This window comes from Octopus bimaculoides, chromosome 14 (assembly GCF_046866305.1).
Source record: "Octopus bimaculoides isolate indiv1 chromosome 14, ASM4686630v1, whole genome shotgun sequence".
NCBI classification, from domain to species: domain Eukaryota; kingdom Metazoa; phylum Mollusca; class Cephalopoda; order Octopoda; family Octopodidae; genus Octopus; species Octopus bimaculoides.
The window spans coordinates 27848042-27861750 of record NC_142941.1 but is presented as its reverse complement, the minus strand read 5'-3'; the positions used below and the strand labels follow the sequence as shown (position 1 = coordinate 27861750).

At 34.9% G+C, this 13709-nt stretch overlaps 1 protein-coding gene across 4 annotated transcripts in view; it reads right to left on the bottom strand.

Annotated features, from left to right (window-relative positions):
* Positions 1-13709, bottom strand: part of LOC106878084 (VPS10 domain-containing receptor SorCS3) — a 1080069-nt gene that overhangs the window by 590056 nt on the left and 476304 nt on the right. For all 4 annotated transcript variants that reach the window (XM_089362577.1, XM_052972785.2, XM_089362576.1 and 1 more), the window contains one exon: positions 13605-13709. This exon is cut by the window's right edge and continues 51 nt beyond it. In XM_089362577.1, coding sequence (XP_089218703.1) covers positions 13605-13709 — 105 coding nt within the window. The remainder of the gene's footprint in view (positions 1-13604) is intronic.

The following is a 13709-nucleotide window of genomic DNA, read 5'->3' as shown; positions in this document are numbered from 1 at the left end:
AAATACTGAAATTGTCAGACATACTTCTGAGTATATATTTGTGCCCAGTACACAGGAAGAAACAAGAGTGACAATAAGAGATGTAGAAAACATTTGCATCGCAGCATAGGAGAGTTGTCAAAGCAGAATTAACAAAAAGTGACCTGTAGTCGGTGGGGTGCTGATGGTGTCAAAACGGATTTATGAATCCTAATGACACCCGAAGGCCACAAAGCTATATTGAAGAAGGAGCCAAGACAAAGGACATGAAATTAATAATATAGGGTAGAAAGGCTGGTTGTTACATTTGTCATAGTAAGACACACTTCAGAGCTGAATGCTTGGTAGAACCAAAAGGAAAATACCCCCCCCCCCAAAAAAAAGGAAAATGAAACTAATTAAAACCAACAGCAACAACAGTACCACAAATAAATCAGCAATTATCTCATTCCGTAATAGTATCAACCTGTAGCACCATGCTTCCATTGTTTGACGTGGGAAAAATAATTACAGAAGAAAATTTGCAAACAAACAAAAAAAAAAGGTAAAAATCACAAAAGAAGACTCAGCAATAGACAATGAAAATAGATGAAGAATAATTATTTCCAAATAATAGCAAAATCCCTCCTCAAACTAAGATCTCTTATTCATCAAAAATCAAACAAACAGTTAAGACAAAATGAAACATCTCTGGTGTCATGGACTCTCTGATGAAGTTATGAGAAAAAAACTGTTAGGTTCAGAATATGCAAAAGATAGATTACTTGTAAAATAAAAATTAAGACATAACACTTAACTTAAAAGAGAATACCCTTAAAATGCTGGTATTTTTACACATCAAATGTCCCCAAAATTCTCATGTTGCATTTTACTGCACTTAAGCTTTGAGGAATGGCTAAATCAACTCAAAATAATCAGTAATTTTCATGTTTAATTTCCTTATATTATCTTATTTTAATTATTCTATATTTTATTGTACCTTTTTGATTTATTTCTGTGTATATGTATATGTGTATGAGTGTATTTATGTGTGTGTATTTGGAAGAACAAACAGGATATATAGAACTCAGTACATGAGTATAATACATATTTTAGTATTTTCATAACAAGCAAAAGTTACAAAGCGACTTAAGGTCTGAGAGTACTATACATGGCACTTACCTAGTGCCATGTTGCTTTTAACTTTTGCCAATTAAAACAACAACAATAAAAAGAATAATGATAATGATAATGATAATCATGGTTTCAAATTTTGGCACAAAACCAATAATTTGGGGTGAGAAGGAGATAGTTGAGTATATTGACCCCAGTGCTCAACTGGTACTAATTTTAGCAATCTTTAAAGGATGAAAGGCAAGGTCAACCTTGCTGAATTTGAACTCACAATGTAAAGAATTTTAAGAAATGTCACTAAGCATTTTGTTTCATGCACTAATGATTCTGCAAGCTTTATACCTAACAATGATGGACTCCTCGGTCCAAGACGATGTATGAGCGTTCAGCTTTTTGCCAAACAACCTGCACAAATGATTTGTTTATAATTATTAAACGTTTGTGCCGCACATTAGCTCAATTTCTCCATCAAATTGAGGTTGTCTGAACAGGTGCACAGTGTACCACACGTCAGGTGTTGAAGTGATTACAGAGCAACATGAGATGAAGTGTTTTGCTCAAGAACATCACTCAGTCTAGGAATTGAAATCATGAGCACTAGATCATGAATGCAGCACCCTAACCACTAGGCCATGTACCCTCATGATAACAATAACAACAACAACAATAATAATAATAATAATAATAATAATAATAATAATAATAATAATAATAATGCCCTGAAGCAGTATCAGGCAGTGGCTCTCATGGCATTTGATCTTAACTGATTGGAAGTGTTATCACGTACATGTTTTATCTTGGTATAAAAGATGGGCTACAGCAAATATTCTGTTCAATACCACAGATTTGCTTGTCAGTTGCTTGACCTTAACCAGTTGAGCATGTGCCTTAGTGGCTGACAATATGAGCATCTCTGATCACGAGCAAAAGTAGTGGGGAAGCATCACAGCCATGTATTTGGAGGAATTCTTTGAGGCTTGAATAATTCGCCTCTGGAAACATGGGTGTTTCATTCATCATCCTAAAACTTATTCATAGACCTTTTGAGTAGGATGGACTACTGAAACTAAAGAAAATTCTAACTGAGCCTCACCTGCAAGGTCATGCACTGTTTATCTTGATATGAGAACACCATGCTGTGCCCACGTGGTTATGATGCATGTGCCTAGTGTTCCCTTATCAGATGGGTGGTCATGATGCATATATTGGGCTTTGTATATTTGTACCCCAGTGGCATTTTGATGGAATGTGCTGCTCTCTCACTCGATAATAATAATGGTATCAAATTTTGGCACAAGGCCAGTAATATTGGGAGAGGGAGAAAGTCAATTACATCGACCCCAGAGCTCAACTGGTACTTATTTTATTGACCTCAAAAAGATGAAAGGCAATGTCAACTTCAGTGTAGTTTGAACTCAGAATGTAAAAGCAAACAAAATGCATGTATATATGTATGTGTGCATAATGTATGCATGTGTATTTATAAAATACTTTGTATAACATTTTTTACACACCCACTTCATTTGTAAATGCATTTTAACCTCACTTCATATCATGTCTTCCTTTTTGTAAACCCTAGTAAAAGTTTCATAGCTTTTTGTATGAATTTTTGCCCTTGTGGCCAATACAGGAGAGATTATTTTTATTATTATCAATTGTTGTTGTCCATTTCTTATTGTTCTTATCATTATTGTTGGTTATTAGTAGTCATTAGTAGAAAAAATTATTATTGTTGGTTTTGTCAGTGTTTTCATTCTTTCACAGTGTGTAAGCCCCAACTACTTTTGTATCCCATCCTTATACTGATGCCCAAAACATCTCAGAACTTTTGTAGCCATTAAAATGAACATTATTATTATTATCATTGTTGTTGTTCCTTCAATATCTATATTACAGTAATCTGATACAAAATAATACTACTCATCTGATACTATATAAGACATTACATGACATTTCATATCACAGCAGGTATCAAATAATTCTGAATTCTCTATCCAGACTTGGGTAAATCATTATTGGATATTGTCTCTTTCATAATGACATAGCTAGAAACCAATTTCTTTGAAAATGACGCAGCTATATTTTCTATTTGAGATGTTCAGACTAAGAACTGGCTCTCATTCCTATCAATAATCTCTATTAGATTTGCTCCAACACGTATTTCAAAGTCATAATCTCTTTCCTTATTACATCACTATACATATTTCAAAGTCACTATCTCTTTTCCTATTTCCCCATATTCATTGCAAAGACTTTTAAACATTACAAAAACTCTTGTGAAAGTCTTGCCAGCAAAGCCAGAATGGAATGGAAGACGTTCAAGGAGCTGTTACCTCATTCACTAACAAAGAGTTTATTATCTCAGTGCACAAATGGTAAATTCTAAGAGGCAGGTGTAAGAAGTAAGAGACTAGAAGAATCATGAGATTAGCATGGCAGTGAAACATGGATAGTAGATGTTCATTATCAACAGTGAACTCTGCATATTTACCAAATGTACATTGGTGATAACATATTCAATTCATAGAGCTTCCAAAAATCAAACTAGAAATAACTATGCAGTGAGATGTCAGCTTTTTAATACTGTGCCTTGCATTAAATCTCTCTAGATTTTTAAGTGACTGGCATCTCAAAAATACTTTATTACTAAATAGTTATATTTTCCTTCATAACCTAGTATATTTATTTAGTAATTAATTTATCACTACTTGAGCAAATATGAAGACAATGGAAATAATATTAATTATAGAAGCACCTTTTTCTTTCTTTTAATTTTTCATTATATATTTACTTCAAGTCAACATTTTACTGCTTCATGAATTATATATGATAATGATAAGTTACCTTTCGTTTTTTTATGGATTTTTTTTCTTTTTAATCTATTTCTGTTATGTACTGACTGTCTGGACATTGATCCAACCTTAGACAGTTCCAATAACATATCAGTTCATCTGTGAAAAGAGATTGCTAGCTTCTAGCCCAATCTTTCTATATTTTTGGAGAAAAAGATGCCTATTCTAATGCAAAAGTATACTGATTTATAGGGGAAGAAAGACAGAAGAATTTCATGCAGCTGAGTATTTAAATCCATGCAACTTAGAAGTTCACCTGAAAGTGACCAATAGCATAAATACCAAATTCGAAAATAAGTTCTCAAGGCAGTACTGCAATGAATGAAACCAGTAAAAGAATAAAAGATCAAAAATACATACATAATATGTATATATATATATATATATATATATATATATATATATATATATATATATATATATATATATATATATATATATATATAGAGAGAGAGAGAGAGAGAGAGAGAGAGAGAGAGAGAAAGAGAGATACATATATACATATATGCATATACATACATACACATATATGCATACACACACATATAAATATATACATATATATATGCGTACAAACACATATGCTAATGTGACATGTACACAAACACTAACATATACATCTATAAGCACACATGAATACTTTCACACTACTACCCTGCATTGTCTCAAGCTGCCATCACTCCTCCACTTCCTACCATTACCCACCACTCTCTACCTATTAGTCTCATCTAATGAGTTAACATCTTCCACTCTTCTACACCTCCATCCATCTACCCATCCCCCACTACCATTAACTACAGGTTGTCAGTTGACATTCTCTCAGCTCATATCACACTACAGCAGTGGTAACAACAACAGCAGTAATAGCAATGGCACCATCATGATCACCATCTTCACCATCATCCCGATTTCCATCATCATTACCATCATCAAGATAACCATCACTACCACCATCATCTCTACCATTACTAACATTACCATCATCATTGCTACCATTATCACCCTCACTCCTATCATCATTGTCTATCATTGCACCCATCATCAACCCCACTGCCACCCTGGTTTCAACAACAGCAACAATATCAACAACAATAACAACAGCAGCAGTACTAATTAAATGAAAGCCCCAGTAGGTATTGAACCTCAATCCATTAAGTGTTAGAGGTACAGCATTTAATGGTTGATGGTGTTGTCAGTGATAGAAGTTGGAGTTGAATCTAACAGCTGGAAATTATCTGTTCAGTGGAATTAACACACAGTAACAAATCTAATTAGTTTCACATCATGGCTACATAGACTTACTCACTAATACTATGTATTTACACTTACACAGGTGTTCAGTGGCATGCACACATACACACACACACATATATATATATATTAAATGTGTAGTGGTGTATTTGTATATCTGTGAAGTTGAACTTAGTTATGTGTATATACAGTTACATATGCATGCATAGGCAGGCACACACACACATATTTACAATAAATGTGTGACAGTATATGTGTATCTCAGTGTGTAGATGAATTTAGTGATGTGTAAGTACTGATATGTATACATATATAGAAAAAAGAGACATACTCACACAAACACACACATTAAATGTGTGCAGATGTATGTGTGTCTTTGTGTGATGTCGTATGAGTCATATATGTGTAGAGATGCCATAGGCACATATATGTGTGGAGACGTACTTGTAAAACAAAAAAAAAAAGAAAAAGAAAACAAAAATGAAAGAGCTTCCATCTGTTTTAATGATAGCTATTCCTGGTTGCTCGATCAACAGAACAGTTTATTCATTAAATTATAACATGAGTAGCTGAGTATTTCATACATATTTGTACCTTTAATGCAATACTCAAGTCGAATCAAAATGACACATTGTGCAACAAAACTAACCCTTTGACTTCAAAGTTATAGTCCACCAGACTAGCTGCTACAGTTTCCATTTACTCAATGACACAAAACTTTTGTCACCCTGAGACCATGCCCATGATCCCAGGCAGTGTGATCAAACACATAATTATGCACATGTACACACACACACACACAAGCACACACACACATGCATGCATACACATACACACAGGGTGACAAAAACTTTGTGAGTGCACCCTTGTGGATGGAAACTCTAGTTGCTAATCAGTGTGTATAGTGTAGGAATATCATCACCATTTTACATCTACTTTCCATCCTAGCATGGTTTAGAGAGATGGTCACAGTTCAAATAATCTCTAATTGAGAGCTACTGTGCTTTTGGACTGGTACTTGTGCATGTCATTTGGTTTAGTTTCTACAAGTGAAGGCCTTCCCTATCATGAACCACTTTGCACAGTGTATTAGATGTATTTTATTGTGGCATCAGCACTAGAGAGGCTGATAAGTCATTGGAAAGACAGAAGTATAGAGACTTCACAACTGTACAGTTTCTCTGTATATACACAGTCATACAAAAGATGCATGCATATACACACATTTGCATATATACGCATGCATTTGAAGCAATCACTCTATAACATAATTATATATGAGTGCTCACATATCAATTCACGAATCAATTTATGTATAGATGTATGTGTCTTCGTATATCCACCAACAAAACTGCTCGGTTTTACAACACTACCATTATAACTGTTAGCTGGTCCTATTCTATGCTGTGTATCTATTTACATCAAGACGTATCTAAATCAGTTGCATGGTTACACACACACTTGACTCAATTGGTTGTGCCCAGTGCCATGTCAACCATCTGTGTGACTGACTATATATACACACACACACAGAAGAAGAGAGAGAAAGAGAGGATTGTTAGATAGATTAACTTGCTCATATGACCAAAGAAATCTACAATCAAAACTTACAATGTTGAAAATAGATTTATTTTGTTTAATCTTTTGTTACATCAAGGCCATTATGTTTTAACTATTGTATCATTAAAGTTAGTTAAAATAATTTAATGAATTTGTTGTATATCATGCATTACAAATATAACAGCTTTAAACTAGATAGAAGTTATATCTTCAAAAACCATAGAAGATAAATAGAAATTGATAAGATGAAAAGAAAAAAAAAAAAACTGAAAGGAAAGAAAAGAAAAAAAGTGAGGAAAGGAAAAAGAAGATAGAAAAGACATTGTCAGTGGTAAAATGTTGGTATCCTTATCTATTCTTTCTTACACAAGAAGAGTGCATACTTGAAGCATAAATGACTTTTCCATCTATTTTTTCCTGTTTCCAGTTAGATTTATACCTTATCTTTATATTATACCTTTACACACACACACACACCCACACACAAATATATATATGCATACATGTGTGTGTGTGTGTGTTTGTGTGTGCATGTGTATGTGTGGGTGCATGTGTGTGTTTTGTGTACACACACAAATTTCTAAATATATTCTGTTACGTTACTGCATTGTTTCTATTTGTATCAGGTCATTAACAATGAAGTGTCCGATTTTCTTATGCACCAAGTTTGACAGTTGTTAACTCTAATGTTTTATCCTGACAATTCTTTGTTTTACAACATTAAAGAGTTACATCATCACTTTTCAAAATGCAATTCATGGTCTCTGATTATATTGTGAGTTTTCTCTTGTAAATCAATTTTTGTGAACCCACGGATAGATAAAAAATTCATGTTGTTTATGAATATGAGTTCCGACAGCTCAAAACACCAATGTTTGGTGAAGATGTTGCAAATGAGTGCATGGTTTGAGAAGTTCCGGTTTAGTGACTTTATTCTTGAAAATCAGCCCTGTGGTAGACCTGAGATCAAGGTGGATAATGATGAGCTGGAAACTGTAATGGAAGCAGATACATCTCAAACTATGCATGGGTTAGCAGCAAGGTTTGATGTTTCGATTCCAACTGTATTGGACCATCTGAAACAAATTGGCAAGGTAAAGAAGCTGGAAAAGTGGGTACCACATGAACTGAATGAGCATCAAATAACATGTCGTCTTGAAACTTGCTGTTCTTTGCTCTCACAGCATAAAAGCGAACCACTTTTGCATCGTATTGTTACGTGTGATGAAAAATTGATTACTTTTTACAATAGCAAGTGTTCTGCACAGTTATTGGATAGAGACAAAGTACCAAAACATAATCCAAGAAAGAATATTCACTGATGGTGTCTGTTTGGTTGTCCAGCACTGGTGTTATCCATTACAATATCATGAGGCCTGGTAAGTCAATTACAGCACATGTATACATCAACCAACTGGATGAAATAATGAATGAACTTGCAATTAAACAACCGAGATTGGTCAATAGAGATGGGCCAATTCTCTTGCAAGACAATGCTTGACCACATGTTGCACAAAGAGCACTATTCAAGTTACAGGAAATGAACTTGGAAGTGCTCTGTCATCCACCATTTCACCAGACCTTACACCAACTGACTATCACGTTTTCCATGCATTAGACAACTTTTTGCAATGGAAAACTTCAAATCTGAAGAATTTGCAAAAACAGCCGTTTTGTTATTTCATCACCTCTTGAACTCCAAAATTCTTCATTGCTAGCTTAAATAAGCTAGCGATAAAATGGCAAAATTGTGTTGGATAATTTAGGTGCATACTTTGATTAACTGCATTGCTCTTTGTTGAGATAAAGTAAAATAAACTTTCAGTTCAAAATCGGACATTTCATTCTCAATGACCAGATCATTTTTCATCCTATTTGTATTTTGTTGCCTTTCTCATTTTGTCCTTGTTTGTCCATCATTTCATTCATGTTCCTTATATCACTGGTGCAACCAGATAAGTGGCACCATGGAATTTAATGTCTTCGGAATTTAAATGCACCAAAATTGCACTTGTAGTTGGGGTTTCCATAGCTGATGAGAGGATTCCATATTTCCTTGTCTTTCATATTTTTCTCTGTTAAACATTTCCCTTGTCCATTTTGAATCTTATTTACATTTTACATGTAAGTATATGTGTGTATATATATATATATATATATATATATATATATATATATATATATGCACTTTTCATACATTAAAGGTTAAACTAATCAATCGGTAATTATCTTTTTTACCAGTTATGTAGTTATGTAGTTTAGAAATTTGCTTCTCAACCATATCGTTTGCAGTTCAATCCCATTGCATGGCACCTAAGGGCAGGTGTCTTCTACTATAGCTCTGGATAAACCAAAGCCTGTGAGGAGATTTGATAGATGGAAACTGAAGGACGGTCACTGTACATGTATGTATGTATGTGTGTGTGTGTGTTGATGATGTTTGTTTTTCCCTGTCTTGATACCACATGACAGTTGTAAATGAGTGTCACTGTCATACAAGCAGTGTCATTCCTTTCCAATATTCTGCAAAAACATTGATCCGTGGAGAAATATTACCTTTACACACACACATTTGTTTGTGTGTGTGTGTGTGTGTGTATTATATATATATTGAAGGAAAGTAAAAGGGTTTGGTTAGGAATAGTTAAATGGAAAGATGAAATTTTGAAAAATGTTATTGCTCACTGGTAACACAATGTCCTATTTATACTTTGATCCTGACAAAGATTATTTAAAAATATGTTTCAAATATAAGTATTGCACCTAGTTTAGATATTTTATTTCTGAATAAAACAGGAACCCTTCTAAACAACCAGCACCTCCATATCATATCTTCCCCTTAACATATGCCACACTTTGTGGCTCTTAATTGTGGTGGGTAATACAACCAAGATTAAGAAGCACAAATATAGACAGTCACATACACAAATAATACATACTTACATGCATATTTATCTAAAGTTTACAATACTTAAAAAAAAAACTTTATCAAAACCATAAATACATTTAAAACTGCTGTTTTTGTTGTCATTTTGTAAATTTCTTGACAAGCTTAAAGTATGCAAAGAGCAAGGATAGCAGAATGAAGATGAATCAGGAACTGTTTGAATAAACTGTAGAAAGCTTCAACAGTGTCACAAGTGACAGAAAAAAAAGGGGTATATGGTATGATGTCAGAATAAAATGGTAATCCCAACTGTGGGTTGGATTATTGTCCTTATGACTAGAAAAGTTAGAGTTGTCACTCTCTGTAAAGGTGATATTTATTGTCTTTTTGATTAGAAAGTTGTTGACTATTGTATGCTTATTCAACATGATTAGATGATCAATACAGAGTTGTATTTGGATGTCCTAAGACATTTAAAAGAGGCAGTATGAAATCAGAGGCCTGTGGATTCTATACCCTAATCATGCACATGCTCATGGCCGTGACTTTTTGGCAAAATACTAAATGACACTCATCATCGCCTCTCCCACCACCACTCCACTTTCTACATTCAGCCCCTGCCAACTTTGCTTTTTGTTCCCAATGATGAAATCCATCCTCAAATGTTAGCAATTTCAGACAATGGAAACAATAAAGAAATTCTACTCTGAAATTTCACTGTACACTACCAGTGAAAATGCATTCCAAGAGGTTTTCTAAAACTAGAGAAAATGTTGGTAGTGATGTATCAAAAATGGCAAGAACAGTTCTGAAGGTAAAACTCTGATTAAATTATAAATAAAGCAATAAATCTGGTTTTGAAAAAGTTGAGTCTCATTTTTGACAGACTAGCTATGTAATTCTCATTATAATCCAAATGGCAACATAGCTAACCTCTGTCATCTCGATATATACATTAGCGTTTAACCCCAAGTCAACACTGGCCAACCAGACCTATGATCAAGACAATCCAGTCTCAACAATCATAATTTCTTATCAGACAATCTATCTAGACTTTCTATAGGAGAGTGATACATGGCCATGTGGTTAAAATGTTTGCTTTGCAACAACAGGGTTTTGGGGTTCAATAACACGGTGTGGCACCAGCATAAGTCTTTTGAATAAAATTTGGTACACAAACTATGAGAAAACCTATTGGGGTCATCCTTAGATAGGATGAAAGACAGTCCTTCTACCAGTTTAACATCACCACCTTGCCCTGGGATACCTTTAGTGGTGTCTACTCTGACGTTGGCATTTAGGATAGGTCCATGGTGTGGTGATACTTTTCACCCTTTCACTAATCTTATAGTCTTCATACCACCACAAAAGTTCATAGAGGTCGCCATTCCTTCTCTCACTAAATCATTAAAAATAAAAATGAAGGTAGCAGCTGGGTCATCTCTTCACTTGCCAGAAATAACAGCAATCTCCCTCAAAACCATATTCTATCATCTTAAAATATTATGAAGGACATGTTGGATAAGGTAATCCCAGATGTGCTAAGTCTGAAAAAAGGAAATACACCTGTATATCATATGTCTGCTTCAATCAGGGCTGACCAAGGGCTAAACTACAACAACAACTGTTTACAAGTATTTGAGCAGTCTGTTATATAGTGAAGCACTTCAACCACTGTGCCGCTGACATTCTCCATCAACACCACCACACTGTATAGGTTCAATAAAACAATAACGAACCTAATTAATAACAATTGAAACAAATATTGAAAATATCTCATTGCAACAATTTAAAATGATTGTTGTAAACAATATTTGTTAATTTTCTAATGAATTTTATATTTATTTATTTTTATTTTGCATATACATATGTGGTATGTGTGTGTATGAGTGTGCTTGTGATATTTGTACGTGGGTGTGTGTATGTGCATGCTTAAGTCTGTGTGTTCTGATGATATGTCCCGCATTATGATGACGTACCTTCATCGTCTGCATGACTGGCCCATACAGTATACCTCACCAATTGTCCCTGCTTGCTGTGTCTATCCACTATTTATCAGTAGTGGAACAGCCCACTTCTCCCTTGGAGGTACCAGTCTACATTGTTTACTGGTAGCACTACTAACACATAATGACCTGACAGAAATCCTACAAACAGATTTATATCATTTTCCACAGTGTGCAGTTCAGCTCTGTGTTAGAGTTCCAATTTTATCGGACATTTTTTCCTTCAGACTCATTTTTCAATAGAATTCATATATCTTCCACTGTGTGTAGTTCATTTCTGTGTTAAATTTCCAGTTTTATCAAACATTATTTTCTTCAGAATCTTTTTTCAATAGAATTTATATATTTTTCACTGTGTGTAGATCAGTTCTGTGTTAGTTCAAATCCTATTTTGCGATTTTTAATATTTTTCACTGCGTGTAGTTTGATTCCTCATCCCCACTGATATGTTCCACATTATGATGATGTAACTTTGTCGTCTGCGTGACCGGCCTGTATGGTGTACCTCACTGACTGATCCTGCTTACTGTGTCTGTCCACTATTTATCAGTAGTGGAACAGCCTACATCTCACTGGGGGTGTCCACCACAGCATCTGAATAGGACAGATATAGTGTTCATGTATTTGTGTGTGTGTGTGTGTGTGTGTGTGTGTGTGTGTGTGTGTGTGTGTGTGTGTATATATATATATATATATATATATACAGGGTGCAGTGATTAAATTGTCGTCTAAATTATGCAAAATGAAATTAACAGTGACATCTCATTTTAACAGACATATTTACCAAAATTACATAAAATTATCTTGAAATACTAACGGGTAAATTTATTCAATACAATTGCCGTTGGCTTCAACCACGGCCTCCAGATGACTTCGGATCCTCCTGCAACTCGTCTGGACAGTCTCCTTGTTTAAGTTAGTGAATACTGTCATAATCCTTGCCTTCAATTCATCTTTGGTGTTACAAGGAGTTTTGTTGGTCTCTCACTCAGCTTGGGGAGTGAGGTGGCCAGATGTTAGGGGTGATGTGGTTGCAGAAATTGTCTAACAGCCATGACTAAGTTCTCCTGCTTGTGTGGGATGGTGCAGAGTCCTGTTACCAGAGATAGGATCTTCCAGCAGCCACTCTCTTGACTCAGGGCAGCACTAACTCCTCCAGGCCTCCATGTTGAGCCTGAGGCCATGTGGGAAAATGAATGAAGCTATAACGTTGCTATCACTAGTGATCACTCCAAACACCATGATGTTGACTGTGTTCACCATCTGATCCTGGCAGAAATGTTTCTCATCTGAGAAAAACCAAAGCATGTTTGTTTGGAAGGGATGCTTGAGTTTGTTCAAAAGCTTCGTAGTACAGTCTTTCTTACTGTCTTTGGTGGCTTAGGATTAAAATTGGCCCATTGTCATCTTTTTTTCCCTGTCCCACAAAATAATTTTGGCACCGAATTGCTGTTCTTATTGGAGTGTTCCACAACAAGTGTTCTTTGTTTCATACATTTGTATGAATACATATATACTTACCTACATGCATACATACATATATGTATGTATGTATGTGATGGTACTAATGGTTGCCTGTGTCTGTGTGAATGTTTCATTGTGAATGTTTGTGTATGTCTGCATGTGTAAGACAAGTATATATGAAAATATATGTGAAATGTTTAGAATACATGATACTGCTACTATTTGTGTACAAGTGATGGTGGCAATGATGGTGATGGTGGTGAGGTCAATGATGTTGATGATGATAATGATGGTAGTGAAACAAATGGTGATGGTTGGGTGACTGATGATGTTGGTGATGATAGTGGTAATAATGGTGGTGATGATGATGATGATGATGAGGGTGATGATGATGGTGACAACAATGGTGGAGATGATTGTGGTAGTGGTGGTGGTGATGATGATGAAATGATAATGTTGACAGTAATGATAAACTGTGTAAACAATTCTTACCTTTCCAGCTTTCAGATCATACCCAAGAACCCAGTCTTCCATAGTTGGGTGCAGTACAATTCTGTTGGGTGTAAAATCTATGGAAACTCGTATCATATGCTCAGC